At 46.4% G+C, this 20,543-nt stretch overlaps 1 protein-coding gene across 7 annotated transcripts in view; it reads left to right on the forward strand.

Annotated features, from left to right (window-relative positions):
* The window catches only part of FOXN3 (forkhead box N3), a 404,980-nt gene that overhangs the window by 351,871 nt on the left and 32,566 nt on the right, over window positions 1–20,543 (forward strand). For 3 of the 7 annotated variants that reach the window (XM_060121498.1, XM_060121428.1, XM_060121737.1), the window contains one exon: window positions 18,185–18,250. The exons of 2 other annotated variants lie outside the window; for them this stretch is intronic. In XM_060121498.1, coding sequence (XP_059977481.1) covers window positions 18,185–18,250 — 66 coding nt within the window. The remainder of the gene's footprint in view (window positions 1–18,184; window positions 18,251–20,543) is intronic. 2 more of the 7 variants (XM_060121588.1, XM_060121803.1) reach the window with 1 other exon arrangement.

The following is a 20,543-nucleotide window of genomic DNA, read 5'->3' on the forward strand; positions in this document are numbered from 1 at the left end:
CAACCAGGCATACACCATAAGACAAAACTAAATTGGGCCTGCTGTGCTTTATCATGCTGTTTAAGTGTTGGGTTTAACCACTGTTTAACAGTTATTCTAGTGGAAGTTCAAATTTAACTCGTGTTCAAGAGGGATCTAAAGCTTCAGTTGAGTCTAGACCTTAGTCTGTCTTCCATGATGGCCTTCTCAGAATCCAGCTTCACCTGGAGCTTCATGTCGTGGGTCCTGTTTTTGTTCATTAAGAGCATATTCCACATCTGGTACAGTTGGGCTGGTGTATTTTGCCACCTTTTTTTTCTAGCTATTAGAAATTTTTATTAGAGAATATTTCGATATATTGCAAAGAATAGAATAATAAACTCCTATTACCTTTCACCCAGTGATCATCCAATCCTGGCCGGGTTTGTTCCATCTGTGCCTCTCCCACTTCCACCCCCAAGTAATGGGAATTCTGGAGCAAATCCCTGGATATCATGTAACTTCTATGTCTGTCTCAAAAATGTAGAAACGTTTAAAGCACAACCACAATATCAATAATACACCTTAAAATTTTTAATGATAATTGCTTTGATCTTAAAAGTTCTCAAAATGAGGAAAAACAGGTGTAACTGTGTGAAGTGGTGGATTTAACTAAATTTATTTTGGTAAGTTTATTTTTAATTGTCATTTTGCAGTATATACATATCTCAAATCATGTTGTACACCTTAAATTTACACAGTGTTGTATGTCAATTATATCTCAGTAAAACCAGGGGAAAGGATAATTCCTTAGTAATTTATCAGTGTTACTTTTCCCCAATTGCTTGTAGGTTTTTATTTAACCGTTTGTTTTTCAAATCAGGAAGCAAATAAAGGTCATACATTGTAATCGATTAAGTCTCTTTCAGTCTGTAGGTTCCCTTCCATAATTATCTGTCTCTTTTTCTTGCTGCAGCTGTTGTTGTTTAAGAGGTTGGGTTGTTTGTCTTCCACAGTCTGGATTCTACAGATTCATTTTGGGTTGTCTTTTTACTTGTTCCTTTGTCCCCTGAATTTTCTATAAATGGGTGGCTCAGTTGAGAGCTGGGTTTTTCAACCTTGGCACTTGATGTTTGGGGCCAGATAATTCTTTGCTGTGAGGGGCCATCCTTTGCATTGTAGGATGTTTAGCAGCGTCCCTGGACTCCACACACTAGATGTCAGTACACACAGACACACATACACACACCAGTTACAACAATCGAAATGTCTCCAGACATTGCCAAGTATCCCCAGGGGGCCACAGGCACTCCCTGGTTGAGAGCCACTGCTTATGGAGAGATTCAGACTGAATTCAGACTCTCTTGAAGAGATTCAGACTGAACACTGATTTGTTTTGGTAGGACGACTTCTAAGTGGAGTGTTATTCCTCTGTCAGGTAATATATTGTGTCTGGTTGTTTCTTTTCTGTGTTGTTAGCAGCTGTTGGTTATCACTGCTTAGATAAAGTTATTCATCAGAGGCTTGCAAAATTTTGTAGATGCAAACTCTCATCTTGCCTTCTGCATGTATAATCTTGAATATTTCTTTAAAGAGAAACGTCTCCTCATCAATCCCTTAGCTAATCTGGGTACGCTGCCTATAAGAGAGGAGCAGTCACTTGATTCTTTTATTAGCTCTCAAAGAATGAGTCAGTTCCACAGCACTTCCCAAAGTCGACCAGTGAGTTTCAGTTTTTTAAAAATATCATTATGAACTATTGGGTTTAAGCGTATTTGATGTGTTTCAGTTTAACGCAGTTATTAGCTTTATGGGAGCTCAAATTGTCCCATCTTTGGCCAATGGGAGAGGCTTCAGGTAGGTTTCTGAGTCTTTTTGACATGAAGACCATAGACTTCAATAGTGTCTTCTTCTGATATGACAGGGCACTCTGAGCTCATTGTGTATATTTCCTGCTCCAGACCAGGAGTCAGCCATTTCTCTAAGAAGCCCTGGTTTCTTTTCCCAGGAAATGGTGGAGACTACAGTCTGTTACCACCGGTAATTCTAACCATGTAGTTCTTCTATTTGTTATGGATCTCGGACTCTACCCAGTTAAGTTCTCAGCACCTTGATAATCTGTATAGCTTCTTTGGATGAGTTGTTATAAACTGCTTAGAAGCACCTCTTGTTTGCATATAAGCCCCTCTGAGACCAATAAGACTAATGTTTCTTTTGCCTTTGAAATCAGTGTTACAGGGTGAGATCACAGTATATGGAAAGGTCAAGCCCAAGGAGGCCTTTGTGGTTGAGTCACGTAGTAGGTTCTAGAAGTAGCAGAGCCTAGAAACTGATCAGTTACTTAGGAATGAATGGGACATCCTTAAAAGTCCGTCTCTTGAGGACCAGAAGACCCTTGATTGCAAGCTCTTGATCAGGTCTTAGCAACCTAAGAGAGTCACAGTCTTTGCAATTTGCACACCCTGCCTGGAACTTCAAGAACAGGTTCTTCCTGGTTCCGCTTCATGCTACTCAGACACCTGAAGTTGTGGCTCACTGTCAGAAGGTATTGGCTGGCTACCTGTGTGCCTCAGCATGTCTTCTGCTTTGGAAGCAAGCATCCTTCCCAAGAATTCCGTGGCAAAAAGAATTCCTTGTTTTTCCCATAATGCAAATAAGGCCAGTGTGTTAGAAGTGAGATATTGTCCAGAAGGTGAACGCTCACTAGCTTTGGGAAGACCCTCTCTGCATCTTTTTGGTAAGACCCTGGGTATGTAGCGTACAAGACATGATTAGAAGATAACCCGAGACAGATGACAGGAAATAGTAAGGAGAGCTCTAGGTGTCTAGGAAGGGAGAGACCGCCGTGGGTGGGAGTTTCAGAGGAGGCTTAGTGGCAGAGCTGTACTTGGCAGTTCCAGGTACTACTTGCCTCCGTGCGTTCAGACATGGCCAGTCATCCCTCTGCTGCTAGCATCCCATGAGCCCTCACCTGGCTATGAAGACACCAGGTGACAAGTTCTAAAAGTGACTCGGGAGCCTTCTTTGGCAGGAGACAACAGGTTGGTGATCTCAGAGGAGCATTGCTCAGAAGGTGATGCACGGATATCTGGGTTCATTCATTCCATTTTTGCCGTCAATTCCATCAGTCTGCACACACATTACAGCAGACTGGGTGAAATGTAACTTTGAGGGACTACCGTGTATTTTGTTTGTTTTTGTTTCATTGGGTTTTTTGATGTTTCCTTTTATCGGCTTAGTCGGCAGGATTCAGGGAATACCGTGTTGAACATGTGGGTTCCATTTTAGGTGAGATTGGCTCTGTGAAGTACTTTTTTAAATAAAAAGCAGAAACACCTTTTTTAAACAAATTCTTTGTCTTATCTAGAGAGAAACAGTCGAACTTCCCTGGCGGTCCAGTGGTTAGGACTTGGCACTTTCACTGCCAAGGCTCCGGGTTCGATCCCTGGTCAGGGAACTAGGTTCCTGCAAGGCGTGAAGTGCGGCCAAAAAAAAAAAAAAAAATAGGAACAGTAAGACATAAATACTAAGTGGGGGAGGGAAGGAGGGATCACTTAGGCTGCTCAGCATTTTCTCTCCATCGTAAGTCAAGGCAAAGCCCAGATTTCTAGAGTGTAAGTTTTGTCCTTACCTCTCCCTTCCACACCCGACGTGCCCCCATCACACACATACACGTTCTCTGAAGCAGTAGTCATTTGTGGGGACAGGAGGCTGGTGGCAGTGGGTCAGCTCGTGCCTGGCCTCGCAGGATGGGCTGAATGCCTGTCACCAAGCACCTTGGGGGGCAGAGCTGGCAGCAGCAGGGTTTTGGGGGTCCGCTGCCACGCTGACCTGAGGCACAGGCAGGTCTGAGGGCTCCAGCTCAGTGAAAAATATACCAAAAGCCTTCCTAGAAGAATCTTGAAAGGGAAGAGAAAACCACAGGTGCCAGGATGGAGACAGTTGCTCTGGTTTTCCCTTCTCTGTTTTCCAGTATTCTTTGTTTGGTTTTGCTCATAGAATACTTGCTGTAACTTTTTTTGCCTTTGGAAAGATGAAATGTGCCTTTCACGGTAAGAGAAGGAACGCAGTTGCTGTCGTGAAGTCACCTGATCCACCTGCTTGCTGGGCTGGCCTGCGAAGCCGTCTCCATATGGTTTTGCCCTTACGCAGCCCCAGTGGGAACAGACCTTACCCCACCCGCACTGTCACCTTTTGTCCATTTGACCTTCAGAGTCTACCTGGGTCTGTTCATCATATTGTCTGATGACCGTCCTCTCTCTTGGTTTTTCCGAAGACAAGTGCGCCCCAGACACAAGCTGAAAACCTTTCTTGGTGTAGCATTTATAGTTCTGGAATGAATACGTAGCATCTGCAAAAGGAAATCAGCTCTGGCCTGAACTCACCTCCTTTAAAAGCATGCTTCCCTAACCAAGCTCTTGCCCTCAGCACTTGGTCTGCTTTACTCCACAGTATATTTACTTAGTGTTTTTATGTGTTGGTTGTTTAACTCATGTACGCTATGTGGCTGGGAAGTAAGGAGCTCAATTTTTTCTTTCAAGCACATCCAAAAAAAGAAGGTCCTTCAAAGTAGACTCAAGGCAAAATACTTGTTCCAGGGATGAAGACCTTCCCAAAAATCGTTCTGGAAACTTCTGTGGAGGTTGTCTTGAGAACCAGTTTCCCATTTTCCCACCAGAAGATCAGCTCATTGCTTCATGGTTAGACTAAAGTCTAAACCCACGCCAGTCATTCCCACCCTCCCCACCCATGGTCTCTCAGAGTGCAGGGATCTTCCACCCTTTCAGGGTCTGTAGCCTTCTCAGCTGGTTGGTATCTCCTTCAGGATTTCTCTCCCAGTAGCCTAGCGTTATATGTAAATCTTGTTGGGTAGAAAACTTAATCCTTTTATTTCCATGATACTTTCATTTGTAGTCTTAATCTTGAATCTGCATTTCCATATATTTCCATATTTAGTTGTGTCTAAAATAAATTACTTCTTAACAGCCTCACGCTATTTTTTGTTCTCAGTAATGAATGGATGGGGCCAGTCTCTTTGTATGCAATTGAGTAGACACTATGCAGTGAAAATGGAATCAATGACAATTACATTATTATAGCCCCCTCATTGTATCCACCTTCTCTGCAACCCCTAAAAGGTGCAGGACATCCCAGGAGCCAGCTTTGAGAGACACGTTAGGTAAAGTTCCCCTGTAGGATAAAGGAAAACAAGTGCTTTGTTTTTATTTTTCAATCAATATATTTCATAGTGTAAGTTGTTTCTGAATAAACATGTTTCAGAGAACTACACACACACACAATACCAAGCAACAGATGTGCTTTTATCTTTTTTTTTATAATGTATTTGGGGGTAAGGATTAGACCAGAAGCATAAAAGGCGAAGCATTAAAACTGAGGCCCAGACAGAGCTCAGTGACCAGTAATCCTGTTGCGAGAATCAGCAGCCTTGATTCACTTTGGAAAAATAGCGGAGGAGACGGTTGGGCAGTGTTCAGCACCAGTCCTGGTGAAGAACGCGCTCCAGTCTCCCAAGAGCGATGTGGAGTCTTTAGGTTGGTGTGTACAGACGAAAGCAGGAATAAGGACTTCAAGGTCTTTGATGGGAAATGTGCTTCCCCTGTTCTGGTTCCTCTTTGTATCTGAAACTCAGGTCTCTAAGGGAGAAAGAGACGGGTTTCCCAGGACCCACTCCCCAGTGGAAGCAGGATGGTGTCAGCCGGTGACTGTTGTGTGGGTATGTGTGTGTCAGGGAGGGAGCCTGTTTGCTTCCTTCACGTCTTTTATTAAGATGCCCCAAATAGGATTTAAGTAACTGGGTTTTAGTAGTAAATTCTTATGACTTTCCATCTGGAAACAGGGTGGCCAAAGAGTACTAACGTATTTCCTTTCTTGGAGCTGAAAGCGTGCAGAAGTCCCTGCTTTGCTGGCCCACTCCTGGTCAGCTGCCCAGCTCTGGGGCACTGTGGATGGACGGAGCCCTCCAGACTAGCTAGGAGAAAACCATAGACGGTTACACGAGCCTGCGGTGATTCTGCTTGCCCTCCACTGACCTGTCCCGCCCCCTGCAGCCCAGCCCTGTCCCCATCCGCGTGTCTGCTGTCTGCCTGCCCCGTGCTGCGATCCCAGTGTCTGAACCACGCTCGGTAGCCCTTCCCAATCTCACTCCGCCTCCCCACTGCCTGACTTCCTGTCGGTTGGCTTTGTCTGCTCAGTTTTCTCACTTGAGGTTGTGGGCCGGGTGCTGGCTCTGCTGCCCTCCATCCTCCCCCCAGAAGAGGGCAAGTCCTACACACCCGGGCCTGGCAGGCTGGCCTCCCTCAGTTGCCGTGGACACAGGGCACGTGGAAGGGAGAGTGCTCCGGCCTTGGTGGATAGCCAGGCCTCTCCCCAGAGAATACCCTAAACGTTCATTTGGAAATCCACTGTACCAAAGTGAGAGAATTCTGCGATGTGCACTTGAACTCAACCCCTGGGGTGCAGACGCAAAGAGTCACAGTGGGGGACTGCGTGTCCCTCTGAAGGCCCTTCACCACCACATTCGTCCAGCCACCCATCACTACTTACCGCAGGCTCTGTTCCAGCCTCCCAGGGAATCCCTCTCTGGGGATGGTGTAACCAGTGGGCTGTAGCAGGTGAATTATTTTATTTTTAATTTGTTCCCCTCGCCCCTACCCACATCCTCTGACTGCAGATGGGTTCTTAGAACACCCTCCGACTTGTCTTGAAGTAAAAGAAAGGGAAATGCTGGGCATCGCTCCCAGGGCATAACCGTTGCCCAGCTGTGGAGTTAACCTGATGGTGGAGATTAGGGTCCAGAGTGGCAGTGGTCTCCTCTTCCAGGTTCTTGAGGAGCAGCTCTCTGGTAAGGAAGTTGATTTCAGCATGGGAAAACCCTTTTTCAACTCAACTGAATGATCGTTTATGGCAGGGGTCCCCAACCCCCGGGCCACGGACCAGTGCCTATTAGGAACCGGGCTGCACAGCAGGAGGTAAGCGGCAGGCGAGCGAACGAGCAAAGCTTCATGTGCCGGCCCCCGTCGCTCGCATTACCTCCTGAACCATCCCCCCACCCCCCAGTCCGTGGAAAAATTGTCTTCCATGAAACCCGTCCCTGGTGCCAAAAAGGTTGGGGACCACTGGTTTATGGCACAGGAACACACAGATGGTAACGCATTGCATGGGATGGTGTGTGCGATTCAATATGGTAGACTTGATGTGGAAAGCACAGGGCAAGGTTTATTTATTTTATTTTATTCTATTCTATTCTATTTTATTTTTCGGCCGTGCCGCACTGCTTATGGGATCTTAGTTCCCCGACCAGTGATTGAACCCAGGCCCTCGGCAGTGAAAGCACGGAATCCTAACCACTGAACCACCAGGGAATTCCTGAGGGGTAAGGTTTAGTTCTGACGTGTCCTATCTGATGACAGTCGCCTGTCAGATCTGGGAAAATCAATGGTTCCCTGTTCCTTTTGAAATTCTTTTGAGTCAGCATAATACATACATTCCCAGACAAAGTGAGCCTCGTGTTTAGAGTTAACTTCCTCCAGTTCTTCATCCCTTGAACATTAGGGAGGAAGACAGTTGAAAGCTGGGCAAGCAGTCGCTTTGTGCCTTGGAACACTGATGTCAGCCTTCTGTGTGATGTTTACTTTCACTAACACACCTGCCGGTGTCACTCTGAGATGGAATCTTTGCTTCTGGAAAAGGGGCTTTGCACATCTACCCAGTTTAAGACAGAGCTAATTGGAGATGCCGTGCAAATGGAAATATTCAATTGTCAGCAACAACAAGCATTGCATGCCTGGTGGGGACCGGGCCACCATGAGAACGGCTGGAGCCGTGGAAGAGTTTGTGCAGGAGCTGCCAGAAATCCTGTGACCTTTCCTAGAGGTGGAAGTGGTTTCTAGGGTGGGGACTGTGCAGGAGCTGATTTTCCAGTAGGTGGGAAGAAGTGATAGCTGGGGAAGACAAGCTCGCAGCATGGGGAGGGGGGAAACCGGCTAAGCTAGATGCCCTGGAGTTCCCCTGCCACCTCCCGCCTGTTATGCGTCCAGCCCTCTGGGGCTCCTGTTGTCCCACTGGGCCTTTAGCTCCTGTCTCAGGGATCCCCAGCCTGGTTCTGCCTCTGGTTTCTGGACTTGGTGCCTCCTTCCTCCGAGACATCAGTGTGGCCAGGCCTTCCGGTTCTCAGGGCTCTTTTGGGAGCACCCCATTCCCGTTCCTGCCCCTGGAAGCCTTCCATACCCAGGGCCGTCTTCCTGGTCCCAGCTGGGTGGTGGGCTTTTGCTCTATCCCTGGTTGAAGAAGCCAGGAGCAAACACAAGGTTTTCAAAGCAAAGAATTCCAGAGTCTAAAAGGCTTCAGCATGTATCCCCTTCAGTCCTCCCTCCCAGCATCAGAAGCCCCTCTACAAAATCCCCGGATGTCCCCTGTGCTTATGGTTGTCATGTACAGCATCCCCAGAGAGGCAAAAGTCAGAGCATGCAGTAAGCAGAGATCTACAGCTGAATGAGGTGCAAAGGGGAAGGCACTTCCGAGGAATGTGTAGTTTCTCATTCACCTACAAGAAGTTTAAAAAGAGTTTTTTTTAGAAACTCCCAGCAGACAAGCAGCTGTAGAACAGTTGAACAAGCCAAACAGAACCAAACCAGAACTCCTTGCCTCTTAAGTAGTGGTTACATCTCACAGGACAGAAGTCATAACCCGTTCTGGGTTTCCTGTCACCTTTGCCCACATGCTCCAGTTCTAGAATTTTGAACCCTTTGTACTGTCCACCCTGGTCCACGTGGTTCCTTTCCCTTCGCTCCCAGGCAGCTGCTAGAAAGAGTTCCATCAACTCGTCAAAGATATTAAAGAGGCAGACATTCATCGTGGGGAAAATTCAGAGCGCCGATGTGAGGTGTTGGTGTGACAGTGTCTTGGCTGAGAGGAGAGGGGTGAACCTGAAGTGAGCCAGGAGAGGGTGGTGGCATTGCTTTCGTTGGAAGCACAGACTTGGAAAAGTAGGGAATGAAACGCAGACCTCTGAAGAAGCAAAGGAGACTTTAGAATTAAGCGACTCAGAACACAACAAAGTTAAAGTGTTTCTTGTTCTCCAGAGAAAAGCAGAAGGATGGAAGCGTCTGGCCTGAGGAGTGTCGAGGAGCTTGCTTTTACTTCTCAAGCAGGGAGGGAAGCAGCAGCAAAAGTGAGTGACTCGCAGAGAGTTCGAGGCCCCGGAGGGCCGGCAGCTCAGCCTCCCTAACATCACATTAGAAACAGGGCGTCTGAGACTTACAGAGGTGACAGCCCATGTCACCTGACTCCCAGCCCAGGGTGCACCCTGAGCTCAGCACTTAACCTTCCAGATGCTTTCCCTCCAATCCCTTCTGCATGAAATAGAATCAGCGTAATCAATGGGCAATTTACAGGCGTTAGAAGGATGTCCCTGGTTGGGAAGCTGGCTTGTAGAACTGTGGTCCTGATTTGCAGAGTTGACCATGATGCTGCCCCTCGGAGCCAGTAAATCCCTCATTTAGAGCTCACCAGTCACTGGGTTTAAGCTGAGGAAGAAGCTGTGTGAATGGGAGCCTAATAATCCTAAAATGCGAGTAGAATTTATCCATCCTGTAGTTCGCCCCGACCTCATTTAGATTCTCTTTTGTGACAACAAACAACTGTTAGTTTCAACTTGTTTAATTGTTAGTTTTAACTCAATTCATTTCTTCAGGGTAGCAAGTTTGGAGGTTGTTTTGTTTGTTTGTTTGTTTTTTGACTTAATCTTTTGGAGAAGCAGGACTGCTCTTGGAGTTCTCTAGCTCAAACTCTCATCCTAAAGATAGTTTTTGTTTGTTTGTTTGTTTTTTGTGGTACTCGGGCCTCTCACTGTTGTGGCCTCTCCCGTTGCGGAGCACAGGCTCCGGATGCGCAGGCTCAGCGGCCATGGCTCACGGGCCCAGCCGCTCCGCGGCATGTGGGATCTTCCCGGACCGGGGCACGAACCCGTGTCCCCTGCATCGGCAGGCGGACTCTCAAACACTGTGCCACCAGGGAAGCCCCTAAAGATAGTTTTTAAAAGTCACAACTTGGAGTCAGTTTTTGTGTGAGGCTGTTATTCCCTAAAACCCCATCCATCGTGAAGATCGTCCACCGGGCTCATTGGTGTCACTTTCCCTCGTCTGGCTGTGAGAGCCTTGCAGATATGTAGCCGTGGTGAATACCATCTTAATCACCTCCAGCCAGAAGGGAGGTGGAAAAAATATTCCTGGTAAATGACCTCAGTAGATCTGACAGCACCGCCGCCCGCCCCCGGCCCGCCCCAGCCCGTTCTGCTGCCTTTGAGATCAGAGGCGGCTGGTGCAGATGTCTTGATCGATTGCAACAGCAGCCAAAGCGTGTGACTCCTACTTCAGTGGTTTCAAAGCCACAAATGTAGATATCCCATCTCTGTTAACCGACACCTAGGGATTTTGCAAAAAGGGGAGAAAAAGAGACATCAACAACAGAGTGAATTTCATGTCTCTTTGTTTACTTTTGATGTATTCTATTTGAGATACTTTGGCTCGAAGAACTGTTTTTCCTGACCATAGCACATGTACATGTAAGCTTAATACAGAGTTTCTCAACCTCAGCACTATTCCCATTCTGAATCCAACAATTCTTTGTTGTGGGGGACTGTCAGTACACTGTAGAATGCTGGATAGCATCCCTGGGTTAAGTGTTGCCGCTAGGTGCCAGTAGCATCCTCCCCGTCCCACCCAGTCATGACAGTGAAAGCCACCTCCAGACGTTGCCGTACAAGGGGCAGACAGCATTGCCGTACGAGGGAAGGGGTGCAGAATCATCCCTGATTGAGAACCACTGACTCGTGGAGTATACGGAATGTACATAATGAAACCATGCGTATCTACTCAGAATGCCCCAGGAAGTGTACACCTTATTGAGATTTTTATTTCTTTTCTTGCTTGTGTATTTGCTTTCATCTATTTCTTGTTCCCTTAGCCCTAAAAGTTATCCAAGTATTTTTTTCCTCCATTTTCAGGGATTCATTAAATACTTTCAGATGTCACTCTCATGCAGAGTTACAGGAAAATGGATAAAGATATTTCAAAGCAAAGAGATCTAGGAAAGTTATAGATGATAAAGGATCTCTAGGGAGCACTTGCCATCCTCAAGTGCTTTGGATGGAATTCAGATCCCCTACTAAAGGAGGCGCTTTCCCTTTCCTGCACATCAGAACCCCCTGATAAATGTTTACAAAACTCAGTGTCATCTGGGATGGGGCCTGACGTTTAGTTTTCTGGAGTTTCCTGGGGATTCCACTGCACATCCGGAGGCTTATGCCCTGGGAGCATCAGACAGTTGGATTGGATGAGGTGTGCACTCAAATGTTCAACATCTATTTTTCTAGCACCCCCTGTGCTCCAGGCACTGTTCTAGGTGCTGGGGGTACAGCAGTGAAAAGGCAGAGAGGGAGGAGCCCTTGTAGCAGGGCTCACTTTCTTGTGAAGAATGTCAGAGAGAATATGAGCACCTTGGTGTGTGCATCTGATTGAATGTGTACTGTGTCCATATGTCCAGTAATTTTTCGGCCGAGTGTTTGTCATCCATTGTTTGGCTTTTTTTTTAATGCTTCTTGAATCTCTTTTATTCAGTTACATAAAGACCTTTTATCATCCTGTAAAACATTTCAGATATGAAAGGGAGCAGGGAGAAATAGAGAAACCGTGATTTCTAAGAGAGCTATGATTGTTGGTTGTTCTCAGACTTTATCTATGGGAAAAGTTTCATTATCACTGTTTTGTTAGGTTGGTCAACTCAGAGATGCTAAGGGTGGTACTCACATTTTTGCAGCCTTTCTATAGCAGTGAGGATTGAACCAGGGGTTTCTGGCCATCTTTTGTATTCTCAGTTTGTTAAAACAGATGGTCTCTGCAGTCACTTCCCTATGACCCCAGATCCTAGAGGAAGGGGCATGGATATAAACAGAAGCCACACCAAGACCCCACAACATACCCATGCCAGGCCGAATGGATTGCTCTGAAGTGGACCCAGCAGACGCCCACCACACTCCAGGGACACTAGGATAGTCTTCCAGCCTTGCTAAGAGTGTTAACTGCCTCCAGAGGCCTTGGAGCAGATGCCCCATTTGGTAGATACTCCTTGGAGTCCATAGTTCTGGCAGCTGTGAGCTGGAAAGGGAGGAAAAAGTCAGGGGACTTTATGGGGCCTTATGGGTGGAGCCAGGAACTCTGTGGAATGAGATTTAAAACCAGTTCAGCCCCTCCCATGTCTGTAGCCACCCATCACCCTTTTAAAAGGAATGAGCTCAGACCCAGCAAAGTGAAAGTCACATGTTGATTAGCAGCAGCCCCAAGACTCAAACCCAAGAACACTCACGCCTCGCCTTGTGCTCTTCCCGTGATACTCGCAAAGGAAAAGCCTCCTCCCGGTGCCCAGAAGGAACTGTCTCCGCATTTTGGTAAAATGAAGCACAATCTTTTTTTTTTTTTTTTTTTTAAATCCAAACAGCTGAACCGTTGGTTCTGGAAACTTTGTTACCTGTTATTTCACTGTAGGATAACATAATTGTCTATATACCTTCAGGAGAAAGAGGATTTGAAAACCTCTTTAAGATGTGTGACCGTTTTTCAGTCTCATAGTACAGAGAAGAGGCAATGTGATAAGACAACTGTATTAAAGATGAAAATTGAAATGGGCCGCTGGGAGCCAGGCCAGAGGAGAAGTAACATTTGTTACTGAAGCATGAGAAAGGAGGAATGTTTTTAAATATGGGATTTGAGATTCGCTGGGTTTTAAGGATGGTCATTAAGCATCCGTGATGGCACTCTTGATGTTTTACTGAATTAACCGAGTGGTAAATGATACGGCCTCTGGTATTAGGACGCTGAACTCGGTACTGCTGTGAAACACGCCCCCACCCCCTCCAAAAATAAAGAGGGTTGTGCTGCTCTGTTCTCCTGTCCCCCTCTGCCTCACGCACATTCCCCAGAGATACAACATAAAGGATACTTCTGCCAGGTGGATCTTCTTTCCTAAAAAGAGTTCCTGGCCAAAATATCTTCTTCCTCTTTTCTTATGCTGGTAAGCTGGATTGAACCATCTTGGGGGTAGAATTCCTTTTTTTTAAGCCCAGGGAAAAATTTGACGCAGCCAACATGCAGCTCTTCCTTCCCGAATCTGGTCCTGGACCTTTCATCTGTCGGAATCAACCATGCCTCCGAAGCAGAGCATCCCTGGCTCCAGACCAGCTGCCCAGTCCCCTAAAACAGCCCCAGCCAAAGAGCTCCAGAACAAGCATCCTTGGTCAAAAGCATCCCACCAGGAAGATGTGCTTCCATCAGAAAGCCCCTTGGCTGCCTAAGGACACAGGCCACTGCCAGCTCTCTCCTGAGCACAGGGATTGAGAGGCTTTTAGGGACACCCAAAGTGTGCTCATGAAAACTAACACGTCACCAAGGTGGCAGCTGGGGGTGAGCCCCAGAGAGAGGTTGAGAAGTAAGAGCTGTGCGTGGCAGAGGAGGGAGAGATGGGGGCCGGGAGAGAAGGAGGGGATTGCTATGCTAAGGTGGTGTCTTCAGGGGCTCAGGATTTGTAGGGAGAAAGCAGTGTGCTGGGCGCAGGTTTCCTGTTGCAAACGCTTTGTGTCTGCCTTCTGAGAGTCTGCAGTCTAAAGGAGAGGGAATGTCGGTACGAACACTGTGGTGTGTTTTTATGCATGAAAAAGTCACCACAAAAAAACTTCGGCTTATGTATACTAATATGACAGTGTGCCAAGATCTGTCATTAAGTGAAAAATAGGGGGACAAAGTTATCTTCAGAAGCGTATTTTCCACATGAACCAATTTTTAAAGAATAGGTATGTGTGCATGTGTAAGCATATGTGTGCTGGTATTTCAGTGAATATATATAAACACCTGTATTTGTATAGACAGTTTCTGGACATATGTACAAGAAAATGTGAATCTGGGAGTGGGTCTATGGGGAAGGCATTTATTTCTCAAATTATATCCACCTAGTGTATATATATATATATATATTTTTTTTTTTTTTTTTTTTTTTTTTTTTTTTTGCGGTACGCGGGCCTCTCACTGTTGTGGCCTCTCCCGTTGCGGAGCACAGGCTCTGGACGCGCAGGCTCAGCGGCCATGGCTCACAGGCCCAGCCGCTCCGCGGCATGTGGGATCTTCCCAGACCAGGGCACGAACCCATGTTCCCTGCATCGGCAGGCGGACTCTCAACCACTGCGCCACCAGGGAAGCCCCCCTAGTGTATATATTTTGTTCACAGTGGGCATGCATTACTTTCTTGATTTTTTTTTAAGGGAAAAAATCTTAGACATTTTAATAATATGGTAGCATCTCTTTAGAGAGGAGGGATGGGTGGTTTTCGGCTCTGAAGACTGAAACACGCACAGGATGCCTGGGTGTGACAAGTGTAAAGGTGTGTCAGATGTTTAGTAGAGGATCCGAGAGACTTTTTGACATAGAAACAAGGCTGACTGAGGCTTCTTTCGGGCTGTCTGGTGTTTCTTCAACACACCTGGAGCCAAAGCTGGCCCTTCTAGCATTGATCTGTACAGTTCTGGGAGATCTGTGCTTAAGCAGCTTACTGGATCAAGAAAGAGGTCTGGTTGATTACTTCCATTTTCATTTATCTGTATCTGAGTATTGAACCCAGATAATGTTATATTTGATACACTAACAAATGTCACAAAAAGATGCCACTCAGGAGACAATTCTGTGCAGTTTTGGGGTAGGCAGAGATTTCTTAGTTGGGACACAAAAAGCATTGAGCTATAAAAGAAATCAATAGATTGGATTTTACAAAAATTTCAAACTTCTGCTTATTAAAAGACACTATTAAGAAGCTGAACAGACAGGCCGTGGACTCAGAAAAATATATCTTGCAAAGGACTTCTATCTAGAATGTTTAAAGAAACCTTACAATTCAATCGTAAGAAATTTAACAACCCAATGAAAAAACAGGCACAAACTTGAACAGGCTTTCCACAAGAGAAGATCTACACATGGCCATTATGCACATGAAAAGATGTTCAGCATCGTTTGTCAGTAGGGAAATACAAGTTAAAACCACCAGGATACCACGACACATCTAGAAAGGCTCAAGTTTTAAAAGATTGACAAAAATGTGGAGCAACTGGAACTCATACGTGGTACAGCCTCTTTGGAAAAGAGAATCAATCCTCTGTAAAGTTAAACGTACACTTACCAGCGGTTACCCAAGGGAATGAAAAGCTGTTCTCAGAAGACTGGTAGAAAAGTTCACAGCAGCTTTTTCTGTAAGTTCCCAAACTGGAATCAACCCAAATGTCCATCTACGGGTAGATGGATAAACAAATTGTAGTGTATCCATACAGTGGGGTACTACTTGACAGTAACGGTAATAGGAATGAACTGTTGACACCACAGCCTGGATTAATAACAGAAAGCGAGCCAGTAGTTGCCCAGAGCAAGGGTAGGGATGACAGCAAAGGGACACAAGGAAACTTCGGGGTGATGGAGATCTGTATCTTCACTCTCCTCTTTACCTTGATTACGGTGGTGGTAGCGCTGGTATAAAATTTGTCAGACTCATCAACCAGTACGCCAGGGATGACACTCACTGTGTCCCCCAGGGAAGGGCTGGCACTGTCATGCCAGGGTGTACACACCTGCACAGACTCGTGATCACGTTTTCTCATACCATTTACAGTTCTCATGTTTGCCGATTCACCTGCCAAGATAGCATGAGGGAGGAATCCCGTGCCTTGCCCTCCATTCCGTTCTGCTCCTGGGGCTTCATGAGCAGGAACTGACCCGTTCAGAATGGAGAGTGGGGCTTAGGAATTGATTATGCATGAAATAATGAGAAGACTGGGTGTTACATTTGCCCCAGATGCCTGGAGACCAGCAGGAGTGCCAAGGTAGCAACAGAATTCTTATCTGTGGCGGCCTCAGGCATGGCAGATCTGGTTGGAAGGAAGGATTGGAGGACTTGTCCTAAAGCATCCTATCTTTACTTAGATTATATGCTTCTTTGGCTTGGCTGGGTGGGGTGGGGGTAGGGGTCATGGGTGGATGTTCCCATGTTGCCCTTGGGGCTGCCCCACTTAGGTTCGGTGAAATCCACGTGATGTTAATACTCTTGCCCTTTAAAGTTCTCTTTCTCTCCCTTCTTTTTCCTTCTTTCATTACATCTTTCTATCTGTGGCCCTTTACACCTTCCTCCTGAGGTCGAATGTGTTTTTGAAGAGTACGGAACTACTTTCTTTAGTTTTCTGGCAAAATAAGTAGGAAAAGACTCCAGACTTCTTAACTATATTTCCTCTTGTTCTGCCCGCATCAAACCTCCTGGTCACTCAGGAAAACACCAATGAGAGTGGCCTGGGGAGGTGGGGACCGTCCAGCCAGGCCAAACCTGGGTTGCGTGCAGCACTTGCATTCTCGAAGATGGCAAAGAACCTTTGCTTGGCGAGGGGAAACAGGCACGTTTTCTCATTCCTGAGAAAGGAAAGGCCCTTTCCAAAGAGAGGGACTAAGAGAGGAAGGCCTCAGCCTTGCTGCCTATGGCTTGTGGCGTACCAGCAGTACCCTGACACTGCGAGCCCTTTGTCCTGGTAGGGACATGAGAGGGCAGGGACAGCGGCAACCCTGGGAGCACTGAGTGGAACTTTAAGTTTTTTGGTTCATCATTCAACTAATATATATATTTTAACATCAGTGGGAATCGATGACTGTTTTAGGAGTTTCACCCCAGGAGTTGTCAAATAAGTTAACCTACCTGTTTCTCCTACAATATACTTCTTAAAATAAAATTTCACTCCATTATGAAGTGTAAGTAATGGACCTCCTGCAGGCAAAATAGAAAAAGACCTGAAGAGTCAAGTTCCTTTGCCTTTGTTTGTGTTTTGGGTTTTTTTCTGTTTTGAGACACTCTTCTGAAACCAGAGTCAACCGTATTATTAATCACTGGTAGGGCTTTATACTGTATCACGTTACTCCCCTGGAATTAAACTGCACATATAAAGTTATGAAACATGTACTTTTTTAAACGGTAAAAAAAGTTATTTTCTAACATAAAACCCCAGATAAAGTGCCATGGAGCCATTAGCAGTAAATTGAATTTTTTGGTATGTAATTTATACGAAAACTGACAAGTGCGACCCCGCCACCCCGCACCCCGTCATTAGTCATCGGTTTAGTGGACGCGGAGGTAGTAATCTTCAAGGGCAGGCATTTGGATGTCGACTTCCTTTATTTGGACCTGGCTCAAGCGGCAGCTCCTGTCACTCGGCCTCGCTGCACTATTAGCGAATTTTACCCCAGGGCAGCTGGGACGCTGGGCTGGGGCAGATGTTCTTTTCAGCCTATTCAGTGACCATTCTTGGGGGTTGTTTACTGTTGCCATGGTGACTTTCATTTCCATAGCAGCAGAGCTGCTGTTTCTCAGAGGAAAATGAATTTAGTTATAAAAGGATAATATTTTTCTGTCTGTATATAACCTGCCATCTGTCAACCGGTGGATCAGAAAGGATTCAGAAACCTATTAAGACTGATAGCAATGAAGTGATGAGTTGTGGTTTTTTTTTTGGTCCCATATTAAAAGCAATAATAGATGTGGAAACAAATGTTGTCCCCTCAACATCAGAACTTTAATTTTTTTCTTTATATTGATGTGTGTGTGTGTTTAATGCCTTCACCGCCTCCACCACTGCTGCGACAACCTCATAAAATACAGTTTACATTCTGCTGACAAATGGAAATGACCGAATATCTTGTTTGTATCTCACTAGATGCAGGTGTATTTAGTGCTTTCTTTTCTTGGTGCTGTGAGCTTCCCTGGTTCATTAAAGATTCCGGCGGCTGAACTTTCTATTGTCACCCCACTCTCCTCTCCTCCACCCCCGGGGACAAAGCTGTGCGGGTGAAAAGATCAGCAACTTATCAGGAACATACAGTGCAAATTATGAAATTAGCAAACTGCGAAAAAAAAGCCGTGCTTTATCTGAAAAACTTGCTAACATGCCCCTTAAGTCTCACTCTAGAATAACATTCTTCCTTGCAAATCCAAATGGGAAGAAAAGTCACCTTTGGGATAGCTCCTCTAGTTCCTGGAATTTTTTTTCTCTGTTGCATTCATAAACTGTAACGTGCAGGGGGAAAAACACCCACACACACCGGCCCCGTTGTAAATAATGTTGTTTATTGGTTGATTTTTCCAGATCCTGACATTGATGCTGCCAGTGCCATGATGCTTTTGAATACTCCCCCTGAGATACAAGCAGGTTGTGAGTAGATATTTCTATAGCCTACAGCACCATAGTTTGTGAACTTAACCTTCTCCTTTATATACCAGGCCATAGGAAGAACTAATGCTCAAGCCAACCTTCCCTTATAGAATCACTTTAAACTACCTCAGTTCGTGATTACATACATGTGCGCATAGAGATGCAGCTACGCATATGTATGAATGAATGCATAGGTGTGTTTCCAAGATGAGAAAGTTCTAATATAATTTCAGGGCTTAAGACTTGGGGGCAGGGAAGTGGACCCTGTAATGAGTCCCAGAGGAGAGACCCTTTGTCCTGCAGGAATTGTTCCCGTGAGTTTGTAGTTTCTGCTAGAAGAGGCTACAGGGGGCCAGCCTGACAGTCATGGAACTCAGCAGTGTCCGTTTTTAGACATTCCTCTCCCCTTGGGGACCTCATTAATAACAGGCTACCATTTAAGAGAGAGGAGAGGAAAATCTGGCGAGGCGGGGATGCAGGAGTTTGGAACAGCCTTAAAATGGAAACACTGTGGTGCCCCCCGCCCTGCGTCTTCCCCACCAGCTTTCCAGGGTGCCACAGACAGAAGGGCAGGGCTGGTTTAGCGAAGCAGGGCTCCTGTCTTCATCTTCTGTTGGCCCTTGAGCAATGTCAAGCTTGAGACAACTCTTTTCCTAACTTGAACTCTCTTCTCTCCACCATCGGATGTTTCTCCCCACCTCTGGCGCTACAACATTGTTAGAAAGGTCTCCTTCCCAAGTGATGACAAATGACCCAAACGCAGACATCTGTCCCCTCCTCCTCCCAACTTGAGGCTAGTTTCTCTGGCACATTCCACCCCCCACCAGAAGCCTGTTGAGCAGATAGCCACCACGGGCCGCTCAGCTCGCTGGCAGGACAATTGCATCGCCGCCTCCTGTGCATGAAACTCACGGCGTGGAGACGGCGGCGTGAAGCGGCACACCCCGCCGCGACGCCCACCAGGGCTGGCGCCCACCTGCCTCATTCTGAGCGCTGCATGGCCTCCTGAGTGAAGGGAATCCCCCGCTTCTGGAGCTGATAGGGTTTCCCACAGGAGAACATCTGTTCCCAGACCCTACCCAGGTGTCTTTTGATGCGGAGTTCCAGACCATCCCTCCTAGCCTTCTACTCGTCACAGCCTTCCAACAGCTTTAGGAAACTTGGCTCCTTCCTTACCTGGTCCATTTTTTAAAGGACCCAAGAGATGCAGCCAGGCGTTCTCGGGAGAGACTCATCCCTGTGCCGCGGGCTGCCATTACCTGATCCTGAAGGTGCAGAATTCTCATTCTCTCTTTGCTAAACTCAGCTTGCCGGCAGTTGACATAACGGCTGCCCACACCTCCGAGAAGGAAACACCACCGTAAGCAGATGTGTACCGGTGCAGTCCTCTCACTAGCGGCTAACCTGTAGCGTGGGTTTCAAATGATGTTTGAAGTTAAAAGGAAATGAAAAAAACAAAATCAGAAAAAATAAAAAAAACCCTCCATTCTCAGATGACTCTTGCAGGAAGAGTATAGACCAGACTGTAATTCAGTTACGGTCTGAAATGGTTTCTGAAATCGAGTTGCGTGATTCATCATGAGGCAGGCGTACTGATTTTATCAGAGCTGTGTAAGGTTCAGGCACCTTCCTTTGCACCCAGCCGCCGCCCGCAGTGATCATTGGTTTAAAGAAATAACTTGGGGCTTCCCTGGTGGCACAGTGGTTGAGAGTCCGCCTGCCGATGCAGGGCACACGGGTTCGTGCCCCGGGCCGGGAAGATCCCACATGCCGCGGAGCGGCTGGGCCCGTGAGCCATGGCCGCTGAGCCTGCGCGTCTGGAGCTCATGCTCCGCAACAGTGAGAGGCCCGCATACCGCAAAAAAAAAAAAAAAAAAGAAAAAAGAAAAAAAGAAATAACTTGATGAACTGGAATAATGGAGTTAAGCAGGGAAAGGCAAAGGGATTGGTCATTAAAAGCAGCTTTATAATAATCCATTATCACTAGATTCTTGACCACAGATAGAAGAGGAAAAGGGTTGATCCCGATTAGCTGAGAAGTGAATTGTTTTAATGTTCTCATGGCTAAATGAACTTCTTCTCTCCCTTACTGTAACACAAACTGTAATAATTATTTTTTTCAAGGTATCCATAGTCTTATTTACATTGAAATGCTGAATTTGAGTTTTCAAAGCGCGTTCATGTCTTGAAGCTGTAGAGTCATGTAGGGCTTTCCTACCGCGCTCTCACCACTGTGAGAAACCTGGCTGTAGCCTTCGTGAAGGCCCCCGCCAAGAGGGGGTCCCAGGGTCCT

The sequence above is a fragment of the Lagenorhynchus albirostris genome, chromosome 1 (genome assembly GCF_949774975.1).
Source record: "Lagenorhynchus albirostris chromosome 1, mLagAlb1.1, whole genome shotgun sequence".
NCBI classification, from domain to species: domain Eukaryota; kingdom Metazoa; phylum Chordata; class Mammalia; order Artiodactyla; family Delphinidae; genus Lagenorhynchus; species Lagenorhynchus albirostris.